This window comes from Dacryopinax primogenitus (assembly GCF_000292625.1).
Source record: "Dacryopinax primogenitus strain DJM-731 SS1 chromosome Unknown DACRYscaffold_14, whole genome shotgun sequence".
In the NCBI taxonomy this organism is placed as follows: Eukaryota; Fungi; Basidiomycota; class Dacrymycetes; order Dacrymycetales; family Dacrymycetaceae; genus Dacryopinax; species Dacryopinax primogenitus.
The window spans coordinates 892,775-908,511 of NW_024467211.1; the positions used below are offsets into that span (position 1 = coordinate 892,775).

Here is a 15,737-nt window from a genome sequence, read left to right on the forward strand (position 1 = left end):
CAGATGGAGAAGGGATCAGTACTGGAGCTGAGCTGTCCAGCTGGGATCGTGTGTTGCTCTCAGAGACCGTCCAAAGTAGCGCAGAGAGCAGAGAGGGGAGAGCGGAGAGGTGCGGTGCAGTAGCTAACGAAAAGCTAAATTTGAGCAGAGGGAAGGGAAAGGGAAGAGGAGGGGAAAGGAAGAGACGCGCAAGTAAGACGACGACTCCAACTATAAGCGTAGGCTTAGAGAGTCTCGACTAGACTTACGCGTTTCTGACTTTTCCTGGTGTGTGGTGGGAGATGAGCCTTCGATGGTGGTGCAAAGGGTTTGAAATACTGTGGAGGTGTGCCTGCCCTAAAGATGTAGGAAGAACTGTATGTACTGTACATGTACATGAGAATCGCGCGCCTCTAACCCTGTACCCTGCGCCCTGCGACCTGCGACCTGCGACCCGTCACCCTGGCTGGTATGAAACCGGGATCAGAGTGGATTACTATATAAGGAAAGTTGCTTCTGTTGCCGTTTTCGGGAGCAGTGGTTGCTAGGGACTGTGGGATGGTGATGCGTTGGATAGGTGGATGATATGCAGGGATGATACGATGTTAGTGTGGATGATATGTGGATTGGGTGGGTGTATGATGTGATACCGTAGGAGGGGACAAGCCTGTTGAATGAGAGTAACAGAGTGGTGTGGTATATCCCTCATGAAGTTGCTTTCCCTTATGCTTCCCTTATGCTTCTCTGCCTCGTGTTACGTGTTATGCGTTATGTGCTGTTATCCCTGCGCCACACTTACTCACTCACTCACCACTCACTCTACTTGTCCCTCCCTTTGAGTGCTTATTGTCGATTGTTACTTTACTATCAGTAGCCCCTGTTAAACAGTGCACTGCACCGCCTCACCCCTTTCACTCACTCACATCATCTCACCGCTCACCACTAACTCCCATCCACCTCATCTCACCCTCTACACATCATCCTCGCAACGGGCTTATTCAGGAACAAGACAAGGGAAGCGCACAAGCGCCCCTCTTCCCCTCTTCCCCTTCCTCAGTCTCAGTCACATCAACCTCCTATCGACCACGACTCCCCATTCTCCTTCCCTTCCCCACCTCCAGAGAGAGAGAGGAGGATGTCGTTCTTTTCCAGAAGAAGGCAGGCGAGTGAGGAGAAGTCACAGGCTCAGGCTCAGCAGGGGCAGGGGGATAATGCCAGGGAACGCGAAAGGGAGAGGGAGAGGAGCTTGGCAGAGAAGGAGAGGCAAGCGGCGGCGATTATGAAAAGCGAAAGGGGCGCTAGGCAGAACGGGACTCCCACGAACAATGGGAATGCCACGGGGAACGGGACTGCGTACGTCTTGCTTCTTGCTATTTTCGCTTTGTTGTTTTGTTCGCAGCTGATGGCTGAGGAGTAGACGTCCCTATCCTGCACGTCAATCTTCTGCTCCCCTCTCTTCCGGGCCTTCCTCTGTCGTTATCCCCAGCACAAGCGGCGCAGTCCCCCCACCCACCGCCAACGTCAACGTCAATCCAGGCGCAGGAGGAGCAGGAGGGGGAGGAGGACCCACCTCCTCCCCCGCCCCTACAACCTCTACCTCGTCCTCCCGCACCCCCGTCTACCCCTGGACCGCAAGACGCCTCGAGTCCAAGCTCGTTCTCTTCCTCTCCCCTCCTCCCGGTCCACCCGCTCGCAGCCCACTCCCTTTCCCTCGCTATGGGCACTCTCTGCCCTTAACAAGCAGTACAACGGGCGACTTATTCCTCTTCGGCGGCCTAGTCGCAGATTCAGTACGGAACGACCTGTACACTATAAACGCCCGCGAGCTCAGTGCTACCCTTGTGGAGACGGTGGGGGATGTACCGAGCCCCAGGGTGGGGCATAAGAGTGCGCTTGTTAGTTCGGTACTGATCGTTTGGGGCGGGGATACGAAGAAGGAACAGGGGGATGGGCTGGATGAGATGCTTTATTTGCTTAATCTGAGTGCGTCCGCCTCCCGCTATCTCCGCTACCCACTACCCACTACTTCCCTCCCCCCCTCCTCTAAAACAACACTAACCCCCTCCCCTCCAGACACCCGCGAATGGCACCGCGTGCAAACGACTGGCCCCGCCCCCTCCGGCCGCTACGGGCACTCCGTAGCACTGTGCGAAAGCAAGTTCCTGGTATTTGGGGGCCAGGTGGACGGGCAGTTTTTGGGGGATTTGTGGAGTTTTGATTTGAATACTTTGAAGACTGGACCGATGTGGGAGGCGCTGTATCTCCCTCCCAACTCTCCTGCTAACGCCAACGCGCTCAACGCCGCTAACACTCTCGCTAACGCATCCTCCCTCGCCAACGCGCTCGCACAACCCGACTCCCCCGACCCCCAAGCCCAGTCCCCCCCAGGCCCAGCGGCAAGAACCGGCCACTGTATGGTCGTCTTTGGGCAAAAAGTGTACTTGTTCGGAGGAACGGACGGCGGGTTTCATTATAATGATGTGTGGGCGTTTGATGTTAGGATTAGGAGGTGGGAGGAGGTGAAGACTATTGGTGCGTTCCCTCCCTTCTTCCTTCCCACTTCCCACTTCCCACTTCCCACTTCCCACTTCCCACTTCCCACTTCCCACTTCCCACTTCCCACTTCCCACTTCCCACTTCCCACTTCCCACTTCCCACTTCCCACTTCCCACTTCCCACTTCCGTCCCAAGCCCCGCTTCTGACACTCTGCGCTCCCTCCGCTCCAGGATACATCCCCAGCCCGAGAGAAGGTCACGCCTGTGCGCTTGTGGATGATGTGATGTATGTTTTTGGAGGGAGGGGTGTGAATGGGAAGGATTTGGACGATTTGGCCGCTTTTAAGATTAGCAGTATGTCCTTCCCACTTCCCCTCCCCACTCTCACTCCCCACGCTGCTCGCTGCTCACGCTAACGCGCTCGCTCGCTCGCAGCATCCCGATGGTTCATCTTCCAGAACATGGGTCCCGCCCCTACCGGCCGATCAGGGCACGCAATGGCCTCCTTCGGACAACGCGTTTTCGTCCTAGGTGGTGAATCCAGCGCACTCACTCCCTCTCCTTCCGACCCAACCCAATTCACCACTTCCCCCAAGTCCTCCCAGCCGGATATAATCCATGTTCTGGATACGAAACACATTAAGTACCCGGACCCGACCAAGCCGCCGAATATCCCTGTTATGCCGGTGGGGGCGAATGGAAGGCCTCTGGCTGTGGCGCAGCCGACGAGTTTCCCACCGTTGGCTAGTCAGGCGCCGCCGGGGTATGCGGCCAGGGTTGGGGTTGATCTGGGGAGGAGTAAGAGTCCGGAAGACGCGGGCATGGGGCTAGGCGGGGTGGGGGTGGGGGTGGAGAGCCCTAGACCTGGGAGGAGCGCGCTGCCTGTCTTGCAGGGGAGCGTTTTGGGACAGCTGGGCAGAGGAGGGAGCTTTAATGCTGGCACCGGCAGCCCGAATCTGAATGCGAACGGGAACCGCAATGCCAACGCCAACGCGGAGAACGGCAGTGCCAACGGGAATGCGAACGCGAGACAGTACATGCGAGCTATGTCACCCGAAGGAGCGGGGGCGTACCTTCCCCAGCCAGCTCAGCCTCAGCAGTTTGGCCAGCCCCAGCCTCAGGCCCAGCAGCCGCCTCAGTCCCAGCAACAGCCCCAGCAACAGAAGTTCAGGTCAGACCTCATACGCGCCGTCTCGCCCCAAGCAGCAGCAACAGTGAGCGCAACGCTCGTCCAGCGAACGGCTAGTCCCTCTCAGTCTGCTGCCCAACCCGGTCAGCCAACTCAGGCTTCCCCTCAGCTTGCTCAGCAGTCTATCCTCGCCCTTTCGGGGAGGAGCGTCACTCCTACCCTTGCGCGTTCTCCTACGCCTACAACGGGCGGCGCGGGTGCAGCTGCTGCAGCCGCAGCTACGGCGACAGCGACAGCGAGGAGCGTCCTCCCGGGTATGAGGAGTTCGAGCCCGGAAGTGAGGACTAGTATGAGGGCTGCGACTCCCCAGACTCAGAGGCCTTTGTCCCCCGTCACACCTGCTCCCGCCCCCGCCCCAACCACCGCCCCTGCCGCAAGTCCCGCGCTTGCGCCCACACCCTCACCTGTTGTCCAGGATTCCAAGGAGCTAGAATCCCTTCGCAGGCGAGAAGCGTGGTATCGCCAAGTCGTAGAACGCGCTATGCTAGCCGGGTTCGTCCCCCCCCCTACCGCCGCATCCGAGGACGTTTCCCCTCCGGAAACCCGCGGTTCTCCAGATCAAGACCAAGACCAAGCACAAGCGTCTCTCTGGCAAGAGATGTGGACTCTCAAGCAGGAGAAAGCGCGTATGCAGCAAGCGCTCGTTGATGCTGCCCTCAAAGCGAGCGACAGGGTCGCACAAGCCGAAAGGGAGCAAACGGCCGCTCTACAGGAAACGGCGTATTATCGTGCTAAGCTCGGAGCGCACGAGGCTGGAAGCCCCACCGAACTCGCGAGGGTGGAGAGGGATCGGGCTGCCCAGTTGGAGATAGATGTTGCTCAGCTCGAGGCGGAGCGAGTGATGGTCGAGCGGAAACTGGCGGAGGTGAGCCAGCAGGCGGAGACGCATAAACGGCTGAGGGAGCAAGCGGAGGCGCGTGCTGAGGAAGCGGCTAGAAGGGCCGAAGAGGCCGAAGAGAGTCATGCGAGGATCGGGAGGGAACACTTGGACCTCCAGTCGAGGCATGCGACGGTCGACGCCCAGCTGCGGGACCATTCTGATAAAGTTGTTGGGCTGAGTGCCCAGCTTCAACAGAGGGAGATGGACCACTCGCGGTTGCTTGACCAGCTCGAGGATCTTAGGAACGAACAGGATCAGCATAGGCAGGCTTTGGAGCAGGCGCAGTTCGCCCTTGAGGCTGCTGGAAGTAGGGACGCTGAGACTCAAGATCAGCTTGCTAGGGCTAACGATCAGGTCGCTATCCTCGAAAGCGAGCTTGCTCATATTCGCTCGGAGTATGAAGCCAAGGAATCGGAGAACGAACTTGCGACGAAACGGCTTGAAGATGCCGAGAATGGCTGGGCCAAGTCCCGGGAAGAAGCGGATGCCCTGCGGGCGTTCACCACTGGTAAGTTGGGCGAACTGCTCGATTCCCAGAAGAGCCGTATGGAGGCTGTTGGGGAGAATAACGCAGAGGGCGACGCGGAGCGAATCAGGGTTATGGAGATGGAGGCGGCTAGCTTGCGGAATATGCTCAAGGAGGCGGGCAAGCGGGTTGACGAAGTCCAGACGAGCTTGGCCGATCATAGGAAGAGGGAGCTTGCGGTTAGTTCGGAGCAGATGGCTCTCCGTTCTCAGCTCGACTCTTTGCGCTCTCAGTTGACCAGGGCTGTGGAGGATGGAGGGTACCTTCGCTCTCAGCTCGCTGAAAAGGATGCGGCGCTACTCGACCGCTCTCGCCAGGCTGCTGAGGCAGACGTCCGTACTGGTATGCTCCGAAGCTACCTTGCCGACAACGGTATCGCCATCGAGGAGGATGTCCTGAATGGGAAGACGGACAGTTCCGTCGAGGCTCGCATTCGGGATCTGGAGAATCGCCTTGCAGAGCGGGTCCGAATGCACGAAGATGCTGAGCGCAGCCTCCGCCAGACGCGTCAAAGAAAGGATGACGCAGAGACTCAAGCAGCCACCTTGTCCCGTCAGCTCGATCGTCTGCGCTCGACTCAGAGCCCGACCGTGCGCGGGTCGGACGAGGAGGGGAGCCCGCCTGGAAGCGCTGAAGGCCGGTTGATCCAGGCGCAGCGGAAACAGGCCGAGGCTGAACAGCAGACTCGGGAACTGCAGACTAGGCTAGGTCAGCTTGAGCATGACTATTCAATTGCGGTTCACTATGTGAAGTAAGTCCCGCACCATGTCAGGTTCAACTCGTTTCTGACTACTATACAGGGGGACTGAGAAGATGCTCCGCCGTCTCAAAGATCAGGTCGCTAAGGAGAAGAATATCAGCGCTAGTCTCCAAGCTGAGCTGGATGCGTCTCGTGGCGTGTCAGGAGGCGTTGCAGGCGCTCGAACACGCGCCGCCAACGGTCGGAGTACACCACTTTCCGACGATGGCCAAAATGAAACCCTCAAGCTTCAACTGCTTGAGTCCCAGCGAACTTCGCACCGCATCGCGAGCGAAAATCAAGACCTTCAACGTCGTCTTGATGCCATTCAAGTTGAACTCGATCAGTACCGTGACAGGCTTGTGGCCTCTCAGCGCGAATGCGACAATCGCTTAACAATGAATGAAGAATTAGAGGTGGAGATTGACCGTTTGAGGGCGTCTTTGGAGGTTTCGCGTGGTGGCCATCAAGAGACAATGGCGGAGCAGCTTACGCGGGAGAACACTACCCTCAAGCGTGAGAACGAAATGCTTCATCACAAGATTGGCCTTCTTCTTGATGACCAGACATATTCTGCCACAGGCGATCGCCCATTGTCCACGGCATCGCACCATGACAGTGCATCAAGCTCCGAGAACGCCCACGCCTTGGAATCCCTCTCTCACGAACTTGACGACTGGCAACGAAGACTTGCAAGCAGGCCGATGAGCAATGACTTCGACGCCGACCCTTACCGCACGCACACGTTGCGAACATAAGCTTGTTTAAATCTCTTCCCTGATATCCTCACCTGTAATTATATCATGACTTCGATGCGGATGTCGTCCATTCCTTGCGGGATCACCACTTCTACGTTATTTCGTGCAATCTCATTTATATACCCGTTCGTTCATGTTCTTTGTTTCTTATTGGTCCTGCTTCTTTCCATCTCAGTTTAATATCTGGATGTCTCCCTTTAGGTCACTCTGTACCGCTCTGGGTATCATAGCCTGCATTAGCCCTGTGCATATGATACCGATCTTGAATCACGAGTTGTTTTGCATCCACTCAACCGCCCGTGCCTTCACGTGCTCTTGGCCCTCCTCATCGCCAAGCCGCTTCTCTAACTCTAGCCACTTCTTGAACACAGACTTGGCCTTGAACGTGTTCAGCTTGAGCGCAAGCATACGATCAAACAGCTTCCGGACCGTCTGCAGATCGCCTTGCTTGGCCTCCATATCGACGTACACAAACCAGAGGTCCAGGCGCTTAGGATGTGAGTCGACAATAGCTTCGAACAAGGTCTTGCCACGTTCTGGCTCCCCCAGTTCGTATTCCATTTGCGCGAATTTGAGGATAGTCTCGATGTGCTTTCGCTTTTCAAGGCTCTTCAAGCTGCGCGGAAGGAGTTCACGTGCCTCGTCCAGCTTGCCCTGCGACATGTAGTGATGACCGAAAGATGTCCATACTGTTGTACTCTCGTTGAACTTCTTGACGGCACGCTTATGCATATCTTCCGCTTTCTCTGGCTTGCCACTCTCGTCGAAGATAGTAGCCATACGCAGATGTATAGCCTTCGAATCATTCGCTCGTGTAGCGTCTTGAAAGGTCTTCTCTAGGCTTTCCTCGGTGCCAGTAGTGTTCTCCAAGTTGAGAAGAGCGATCCACACGTTCATCTTCTCCTGTTCCTCTCTGAAATTGATAACCTTCAGTGCTCGCTTCGCAATTTCTCGCGCATTGTCGACATCTGACAGTTGCAAGTAAAAGGACATAAATTGAATCCATAGGAAGGACGAATTAGGGGAGCCGAGTAAGAGCCGTTCAAAATCTGCAACGGATTCTGGAGTACGTTCTTGCATAGCCAGCGTGAGATCTTCCTCTATTTGGTGGCCCCGTTTCTTCTTCTTTCTCGGATGGCTATCGGACGCTTCACTTTCAACATCAGATTCGTTCGCTGGTGCATCTTCCTCCGCCTCGTCATCCACAGTGTGAGACCATTGGAATCCTCCAGATAATTGGAGTGTTGGTGCAGAAGTAGTTGCAGGATTTGACTTCTTGGCTGGGGCCGCTGAAGACTTAGAGCCATGATCGCCGCTAAGAATGATGACCTGAGGCACGATAAGTATCCGACAATAACGACCAAATGGGGATACGGACATCATCTTCACTTTCAGCCTCTTCTTCAGCTACATCGTCAAATCCTAGGAAGCTCGCAGCCCCGTCTTCATCCATGTCGGTTTTTCCTCCTTCGCCTATTCCTGCCCAGGAGGTCGTGTTCTCATCCTCATCCTCACTCTCACCTGCTTCCTTTGATGCCTCGAGCTGGTCATCAGGGGTATCCGCCGTTTCATAGTCCTCAGCCGTGAAATAAGATGGCTTGAGACCAAGTGAAACCTTCTTCGTTTCTTCATTTATCCACAAAATCACAGCTTTGACAGTATCCCCTACCCGGAAGCCTTGCAGCGCGACTTGAACGTCACCCTGCTTGGTGTCTGAGAGCTCTGAATGATGGCACAGCCCGCTGACATCCGAATCATCGATCAAGATGAACAGACCGTACTTGGTGATGCTGGTCACCTTGCCCGTGACCTTCTGTCTCTTTTCGAAGTCTTTCATGTGCCTCAGTTTATCCTCTTTGCCGGAAGACTTATGGTGCTTTCGCACACCAGAACGCATGCTCATATCGACTCGGTTTTTCTCATGGTCCACATGTGTGATCTTGCCCTTGACAACTTGGTTGACGCTGAATCGCGTCTGCCAGTCCTTCACAAACTAACCCGGTGTCAGGGGATTGATATCTCGAACAACTGAATAACAAACCTCGTCAAATAACTCCTTGATCTGCACACGTGCTGTTATGTTCCGTCCAAGGGAAACGAACAACCCGGAGTCGGAAATATTCTTTACAACACCTCCAACCTTGTCGTCAACCTGGAGGTTATCCAGGGACGTGATTTCAGGATCGACGATGGGCGGGTGAGACTCCGGGTTCAGCCGTGATGGTCGTGTTGACAAGTCGAGTGTCCGAGCGTGGGGGTCTACACCGACCACTGCAACCTTGAGAGCTGACCCAGCTCTGGGGAAAACAATTCCGTTCTCGAGATTATCAGTCAGATCCAGGGGATGCAGTCGACCGATTAGATATTGTGACAGTCGAACAGAGGTAGATCCGTTCTTCTCGCCTATGACTTGCCCAAGCAAAATTTGACCAACGTGAAGTGTCTTCCAAGAAATTGCCGTAGAAGAGGATGGACCGGCGTTGCTGCCAGGTAATGTGACAGCGAGAATGACGATTCGTTTCTCCGGGTTCTTGGAAACAACCACAAGGTCGGACAACACAGTTCCAGGAACAAGGGAGAGGCGCAGCGCCTCAACGGTAGTGTTGCGGCGGTTTGCCAAGTTTGCCAAAGAGAGAAGAGCGGTCTGACCACCAGGCTGGATGGAAAGCACGACGTTGATGGCTTGGACGTCCTTGATCTCTGCTTCTACGTTGCTCCCAACGGCGATGTCTTCCACATCAACTCCGGGCGCTGCGGGCTGGTAGCTGGGCTGTGCTTGCCGAAGACTGGCGAGGATGTTGCCTTCTTCGGTATTGACTGAGAGCACCTTGACCTTGACCGCCTGACCAGGCTTGAGGATCTCGTCGACCGATTTGATGTATCCCTCACTATGTGCAACATGAGCTCTTCCTCTGAATGAAAATAGTTCCAACACACCTCGCCTCCCGTATGGGGACAAAGCCTTTCACACCACCATACAACATCACCAATGCCCCGCTGGGAAGAACCTTTGATACGACGGCATCGGCGACCATTCCCTGCTTGGCGTCGTCCAGCTTGGCGATGATTGGCAAATCCGAGGACAACAGGCTCTTCTTGCACGTAAGGGTTAGGCGGCCATGTTCCGGGTCCACTGCAAGGATCTGTTGATCATATTAGCCCCTGTGCCAGAGAGTAAAAGGAGAGCGTACACGGCACTTGACACTGGCCCCCGCTTTGAACCTCTTCTCTGGATGCTTTAACTCAATATCCGCCAGCTGATCCAGGGCTACCCGCCCACTGATATCCCCTCCGACATCAACAAACATCCCTACATCAGTCAGGTTCTCAATCGCACCCTTGACGATCTCGCCAGGGGTGAAGTCGCCCGTCTGGACAAAGCGGCGCTCGAGCTGGGAGGGCTTGAGCGATAGCCGGAGTAGGCCGTCTAGGGCGTAGAAACCTAGAACTCGGGCGTCATGTTTGGTGCCGACTTTCCACGCTCCGGATGTGGCGGAGAGGGCGGGGATGTGTTCGTCTGATATGTTAGCGATCTAGACTGTGCGTCAGCTCTGTGCTTTTAATGAGGAGAATGGTGCCCACATGTACAAAGCCCCGCGTCTCCTCGTCGTCCAGTACGACCGACAGGCCCCATTCTGCCTCGACCCTGACGACCTTCACACCATGTAAGATCTCCCCATACGGATGCTTCTCCTGTGTGGACACCCCATCCACCTCTGGCGCAGCTAGGTCAACCACATGCGGCAGAGCCGACAGCGCAAACTTTGGGGGGCTGGACCCGGGCAAATGCCAGAGCACACGTGCCTTTAGCTTCGTCCCCACTTTATATAAAGCAGGATCTTTCGGCAGGTGGGTGAGGTCGATCGTCCCCTCGAAAAATCCAAGGATTTGCAGGTTGAGACCCGAGGTCACGGAGGCGGTTATCAGCCCCCTGACAAGCGTGCCGGGGAGAAGGGAAGTAACGTTCGATACTTGGTCTAGTACTTCCTCTTTTTGGGAAGGCTGGATTGTGAGTGTACATATCCGTTTGCTGGCGGGAACCTCGGAGACGGTGCACGTTAGGAGATGACCTGGAGAGAGCCGGGAGGAGGAAGGCGGCGTGTTTGTGAAAGGCAGGAAACCTGAGAGGTGAGGGATCCCCAGCTCAACAGAGTAGCCATGATCTTCTACGCTTTTTATTGCTCCTGGAAGCATCTACATAATCATAGGTCAGCATCACAATCATTCGGGAGACGCGGGGAAAGACGTGCAAATCCTTTCACCAGGTCTTTGATGACGACACCCTCGTTCACCACCTCCGGGACGAGGGTTAACTCCACTCTTCGCGCCATAGCTTCCATCTCATTCTTCGGCTTTTCGAGCTCAGGGGCGGCGCGCGTCCCAGCAGAACGTACGTTAACAACGCACGCCTGCACATACTGCCCGACATGGAAGATGCTTGCCAGCTCTGGGGCACCTTCCTCCTCCTCTCGTTCCTCCATGTCCTCATCTTCCCCCTCAGCGGCAGAAGTAAATCGTGCATCTTCTTTCTCCAGTTCAGTCGTTAGTTGGGCGCTGATTCCGGTGATGGGGACGTAGCCAACCAACTGATTAGGTAGAGAAAGGATAAGATGCAAAGGATAGATGGTGGTGATTTGGCCTAAGAGCCTAGTGCCGGGATTGAGCCTCTGTACGCTTGTCAGACCTGTCCGTCCTGGGGAACCTCATGCGTACCTTGTAATTCATATGCTCCACTCTTGTACCTGCTGATTCAGCCTTCACCTCACCGCCTTTCATTGACGACTTCCTCTTCCTCTTCAATGTCTTCTCCTCAGCCTCCTTTATTTCACGCTTCGCCTCCTCCCGGGCTTCTTTCACCTCGTGTGCGGTAAGCGTCGTCCCTCCCCCTCTCGGGAAGTTCACTTCCTCCGCAACGAGCAAGCTCTTTTGCAAAAATGCTGGTTTCATCGAAGGGACGCCTCCCTGTGCTTTTGGCTTGGGCTTTGATGATGCTTTTTCCGTGACCTTTGTGGGTGAGGTGTGCACAGGTTTAGACTTTTTCGCCGGTCGGTTGGCGGAATCGCCCTCCAGTGGGCGTTTTGGAGCAGCCATTGCGGGGAAAGAAGTAGATGCAACAACGGTGATGTTGCTCTATCGTGTGAACAACTTTTGCACTTCTTCACTGACAAGGCCAAAAAAAGTGCCTCCGTTCCCTGCGAGGGTCTGTGAATTCATTCCTAATTTAAACTGCTGGACTTCTTTTCGTTCTTGATCACAACGTTTTCTAGGTTGCTGTAAGTACATGCATCATCACCCTGTGCACTTCTCCCAAACAACATCAATAAATAATATCCAGACTGATTCCTCATTATGGAGCAGTGCGCATGGATCATTCCCCGGTCCGAATTGGTGCGGCAGCACGTGAGATCGAGAGCCTAATGGGTGCCTTTCCATAACCCTTAAAACGTAGATTCATAATCATAAAGGTATATTTGTAAGCAGAAAAGGGGGGCTCCGTAAAAGGGCTCCCCCAAAGCCATAAAAACGTAAATGCTGCGCGTCTCTCCTAGATCCAGTACATCCTGGTCACGTGTGCACTGCCTCTTGTGATGGCGGGAGCTAAAGACACATGCAGAATGGATTTAGGAACGATTTTAGGTGTCCTAGAAATTAACCCGAGGGGTCTGACCCCCGGGTTAATTTAGAGTTTATGCAGACCGGATGCAGATCTATGCGCGACGTTTGGCGTTTCAAGTAGCCGCTTGGTAAGCGGCATGAGGGCATGCCGGGTTTTACGCATCCTAAATCGTGTCCTGAAAGCTATGGAAAGGCGTCCAAAATAATATGTGAACAGACGGACGACGAACCCGTTAAGCCCGCACAGGGTGTAGGAACATTCTGCCTATAAGTAGCAGCAGAATGGAAGTCGTGCACCCGACAGTGTTCTTCCCCCCAAGCTTCTAATCCGTTCACCACCAAAATCATGGGCCAATCCTTTTCAGAGATGTTTCCTCCGAAGACCAAATGGCTCCCGGACCAGATACCGGACCAGACTGGAAAGGTCGCTATTGTCACCGTAAGCGCTCCTCCTGCGAGAGTTAACGAAGCTCACCGAATTTCAGGGCGGTAATACCGGTATGCCACAGTCTCTGCCCCGTTAAACCTGCTGATCGTCCCTCAAGGTCTCGGCTTCGCTACATGTCGCGTACGTCCCCCATCCTCTCCTTCCTAAACCCCGCTCACCAACTCTAGCATTTGCTCGAACACAATACCCGTGTCTACCTCGCTGCACGCTCTCCCGCCAAAGCGGAGGAAGCCATTCAGCACTTGAAAGACCTCACAAAGAAGGAAGACATACATTTCCTACAACTTGATCTGGCCGATCTGCCTAGTGTGAAGAAGGCGGCAGATGAGTTCAAGGCGAAGGAAAAGAGGCTCGATATGTTGTTCAACTCCGGGTGGGTCTCGTTCCCCCAGGACGTTACAGGGACATTGATGCTGACTCATATATGATGCAGGGGGGTGATGATCCCCCCTAAATCGATGCTGACTGCACAAGGGTATGACTTGCAATTCGGCACCAACACAATAGGCCACGGTGTGTTCACGTTTTTCCTCCTTCCGGTCCTGCTCGAGACCGCCAAGGAGACGGGCGACGTCCGTGTCGTAAACACCAGCTCTAACGGGCACGCTTTCGCACCCAAGGGGGGCATTGCCTGGGATCAGGTTAAGGATGGACTGGCTAGGGAAAAGGCGTGGAACGATTGGACATCATATGGGATGTCTAAGTTCGTACGTCACACTCCCTTCCCCCTTGATGCGGCTCAAGGATCTGTATAGGGCAATGTCCTCTTTTCCAAAGAGCTCGCGAGGCGCTACGCCGACCAGGGGATCGTCAGCACATCCCTGAACCCAGGTGCGATCCGTACGGATCTGCAAAGGCATCTGAAGAGCAAGCGTATCCAGGCATGGATTATCGTCAGTTCTGCTTTTTGGTTGTGTGGCGGTAGCTGACTCGGCGGTATAGGACAAGTTGCTATATCCTCTGGAGCCTTATGGGCCATTGACCCAACTGTACGCAGGCACAGCACCAGAAGCGAAGTCCTTGAGCGGAAAGGTATAGCCTTTCGCTGAATCAAGATGTAGTCACTGATAAGTGGTAGTACCTCATCCCTTGGGCGAGAGTGGGTGTCGCAAGACCAGACACAGGCGACGTAGAGCAAGCGAAAGAACTTTGGGCGCTCATTGAGGAAGAGGCTGGGAAGCTGTAGCCGAGTCCGGCGAGCTGAGACTAGGTCTTCGCGATTGGACTATGTCTTCTATCCTAAGACGATGGACCGGGTAGTATGGCACAGGTATCGAATTTGAGGTGAAGTGTCCTCCGGGAACTTGCCATAGAAGAATATGCATAATATGGATAGGCATTGTTGCCAGGTAATCTGACGGCGATAATGACGATCTGTTTCTCCGGGTTCTTCGACAATCACAAGGTCGGATAACACAGTCCCAGGACAGTTGTATTGCGGCGCTTTGCCAGATTTGTTAACAGAGAAGAGCTGTCTGACGATCAGGCTGAAAGATATCCTTCAAGTTGATCGATGCCTGAAAGTGCCTCCGTTCACCGCTAGGGTCCGTGAGAACAGAACTATGGTGGACGTTTGCGGACAGCTCATTAGGGGTCCTGCGAGCGGCGATAAGAGCTGGCACTCAGAGGGACAGGCCCTGAAATTAGTAAAAGAGAATGCTGTGCAAATTTGTCTCCTTGGCTTAGGCAGTTGCAATCTCTAAACGGAAGTAAGCGGAAGCAATTGTACTTCCGGAGTAAGGGTCCAAACAAGGACTCTCAACAAATCGAAATTTTGCTTCCAGAATTAGGTAACCAGCACTGCTGCCCCCCCCAGAAATTTTGATTCCATTTCTTTTTTCGTTCATCTGGGTGGCTGTGAGTTTGGACCCTTGTGAGAACATACAGGTTCCCCAACACAGAATCCAGAATCTGGAATCTGCTATTACAAAATCCAGATTCCAGTCTCAGCTGTGCTAGATTTGATCCCAGGTCCAGGGCACGAGATGAGGTAAGCAATATTGGTCATTTCAGCATGTGACATAGGCACAATGTCTTTTCTACTTTGAGTATTGTAGAGTATTATACTTGTAGATAATAATTAATAATTAATTAATGCACACCCTTAACACCATTATTTAATGGACCAAGGGGGACACTCAGGCACCAGGAATGCCATAAAATTAACAGTATCTACAAGATACCTAGGAGTTTTTACTGGAAAAACTTGAGAATATTTTTTTGGGTTATACAATGCTGAAAAACACATAATGACAGGCAGGGGAGGAGGGGAGAGGAGGGGCAGGAGGAGAAGAAAAAGAGAAGAAAAGATTAATCATCCCCTCTCTAAGAGATCCACTTGGGGTGCAGGGGGTGGGCTGGGGGGGACGTTTGTATCTCACCATTCTCACCCACCCTCATTGAAATCTTGAGGACATGGTGGTTGGGATTTTCTGGGTTGGGGTGTAATTCAAACACCCCATTCATCCACTCAATGATATGCAGATCTGCCCTACCCTTGTATTGGTGCCTGCACCTGTACTGGAAGATGCCCAGGTCAATCTTCTTATGGAACTCCATAACCATGGAGCACAAGGGGCACTTGAGGTCCTTCAGGTTGCCCATCAGGTTCTTGGCAGGCCCCCCCCAAGTGTACCTCCAGCCTTGGGCATCTTGCCCAAACACAAAGATATTGAGACCAAAGAGAGTGTGGGAAAGCTCTCTGGTGTAGCCCTTGAGGATTGCTTGCTCCCCAGGGATGGCATCCTGATAGTAGGCATGCAAGAAGGGCCCTGTTAGGGCAACACAGGCTGACTAAGTCTGCTCACCTAAGAGTGCCAAGAGTCTAAGCAGGCAACAAGGAAGTGGAGTAGACCTGATGACTAAGACCTATCTACAGTATAGGTACCTGTGGATGATCCTAAGAGACCAAGTCTGAAGAGACAGTCCCCAGGCAGAGTAGGCCTTATATTTATACCTCTGTGGTGGAACCTGCTAGAACATCTTGCTTACTCAGCCTAGTCAGGTGATCAGGTCATATGACCAAGGATGAGGTCATATGAGGTCATGCACAGCCATGCACAGCAGGTCACCTGACCATCCAATCCTTCCAGCAGGTTCCAGCACA

The 15,737-nt window shown here is 54.0% G+C and overlaps 3 protein-coding genes across 3 annotated transcripts; 2 read left to right on the plus strand and 1 right to left on the minus strand.

The window, feature by feature from the left end:
• Window positions 1–963: 963 nt before the first annotated feature.
• On the plus strand, window positions 964–6,852 carry DACRYDRAFT_101149 (uncharacterized protein). The gene is made up of 6 exons (XM_040767526.1): window positions 964–1,332; window positions 1,397–1,962; window positions 2,053–2,511; window positions 2,707–2,829; window positions 2,911–5,821; window positions 5,871–6,852. Exons 1-6 carry the CDS (start codon window positions 1,115–1,117, stop codon window positions 6,565–6,567), a joined length of 4,974 nt encoding a protein of 1,657 aa, XP_040626991.1. The 5' UTR covers window positions 964–1,114; the 3' UTR covers window positions 6,568–6,852.
• On the minus strand, window positions 6,835–11,658 carry DACRYDRAFT_101150 (U3 snoRNP-associated protein Rrp5; the record flags this gene model as incomplete). Its single annotated transcript, XM_040767527.1, has 8 exons — window positions 6,835–7,896; window positions 7,946–8,560; window positions 8,609–9,455; window positions 9,505–9,710; window positions 9,759–10,100; window positions 10,150–10,761; window positions 10,818–11,234; window positions 11,281–11,658. The coding sequence occupies 8 exons, from the start codon at window positions 11,656–11,658 to the stop codon at window positions 6,835–6,837; spliced, it is 4,479 nt and encodes a 1,492-aa protein (XP_040626992.1).
• Window positions 11,659–12,529: 871 nt separating this feature from the next.
• DACRYDRAFT_109518 (NADP-binding protein) lies at window positions 12,530–13,817 on the plus strand (the record flags this gene model as incomplete). Its single annotated transcript, XM_040768892.1, has 8 exons — window positions 12,530–12,622; window positions 12,669–12,681; window positions 12,729–12,751; window positions 12,799–13,004; window positions 13,065–13,338; window positions 13,387–13,524; window positions 13,574–13,663; window positions 13,710–13,817. The coding sequence occupies 8 exons, from the start codon at window positions 12,530–12,532 to the stop codon at window positions 13,815–13,817; spliced, it is 945 nt and encodes a 314-aa protein (XP_040626993.1).
• Window positions 13,818–15,737: the final 1,920 nt, after the last annotated feature.

What these genes read in the sequence shown, in the direction of transcription:
- DACRYDRAFT_101149 (XM_040767526.1), top strand. Translation starts at nt 1,115, where the DNA reads ATGTCGTTCTTTTCCAGAAGAAGGCAGGCGAGTGAGGAGAAGTCACAG. An exon ending in GGAGGAGGTGAAGACTATTG is followed by an intron (nt 2,512 to 2,706) that starts GTGCGTTCCCTC and finishes CCTCCGCTCCAG; the next exon opens with GATACATCCCCAGCCCGAGA. An exon ending in ATTGCGGTTCACTATGTGAA is followed by an intron (nt 5,822 to 5,870) that starts GTAAGTCCCGCA and finishes ACTACTATACAG; the next exon opens with GGGGACTGAGAAGATGCTCC.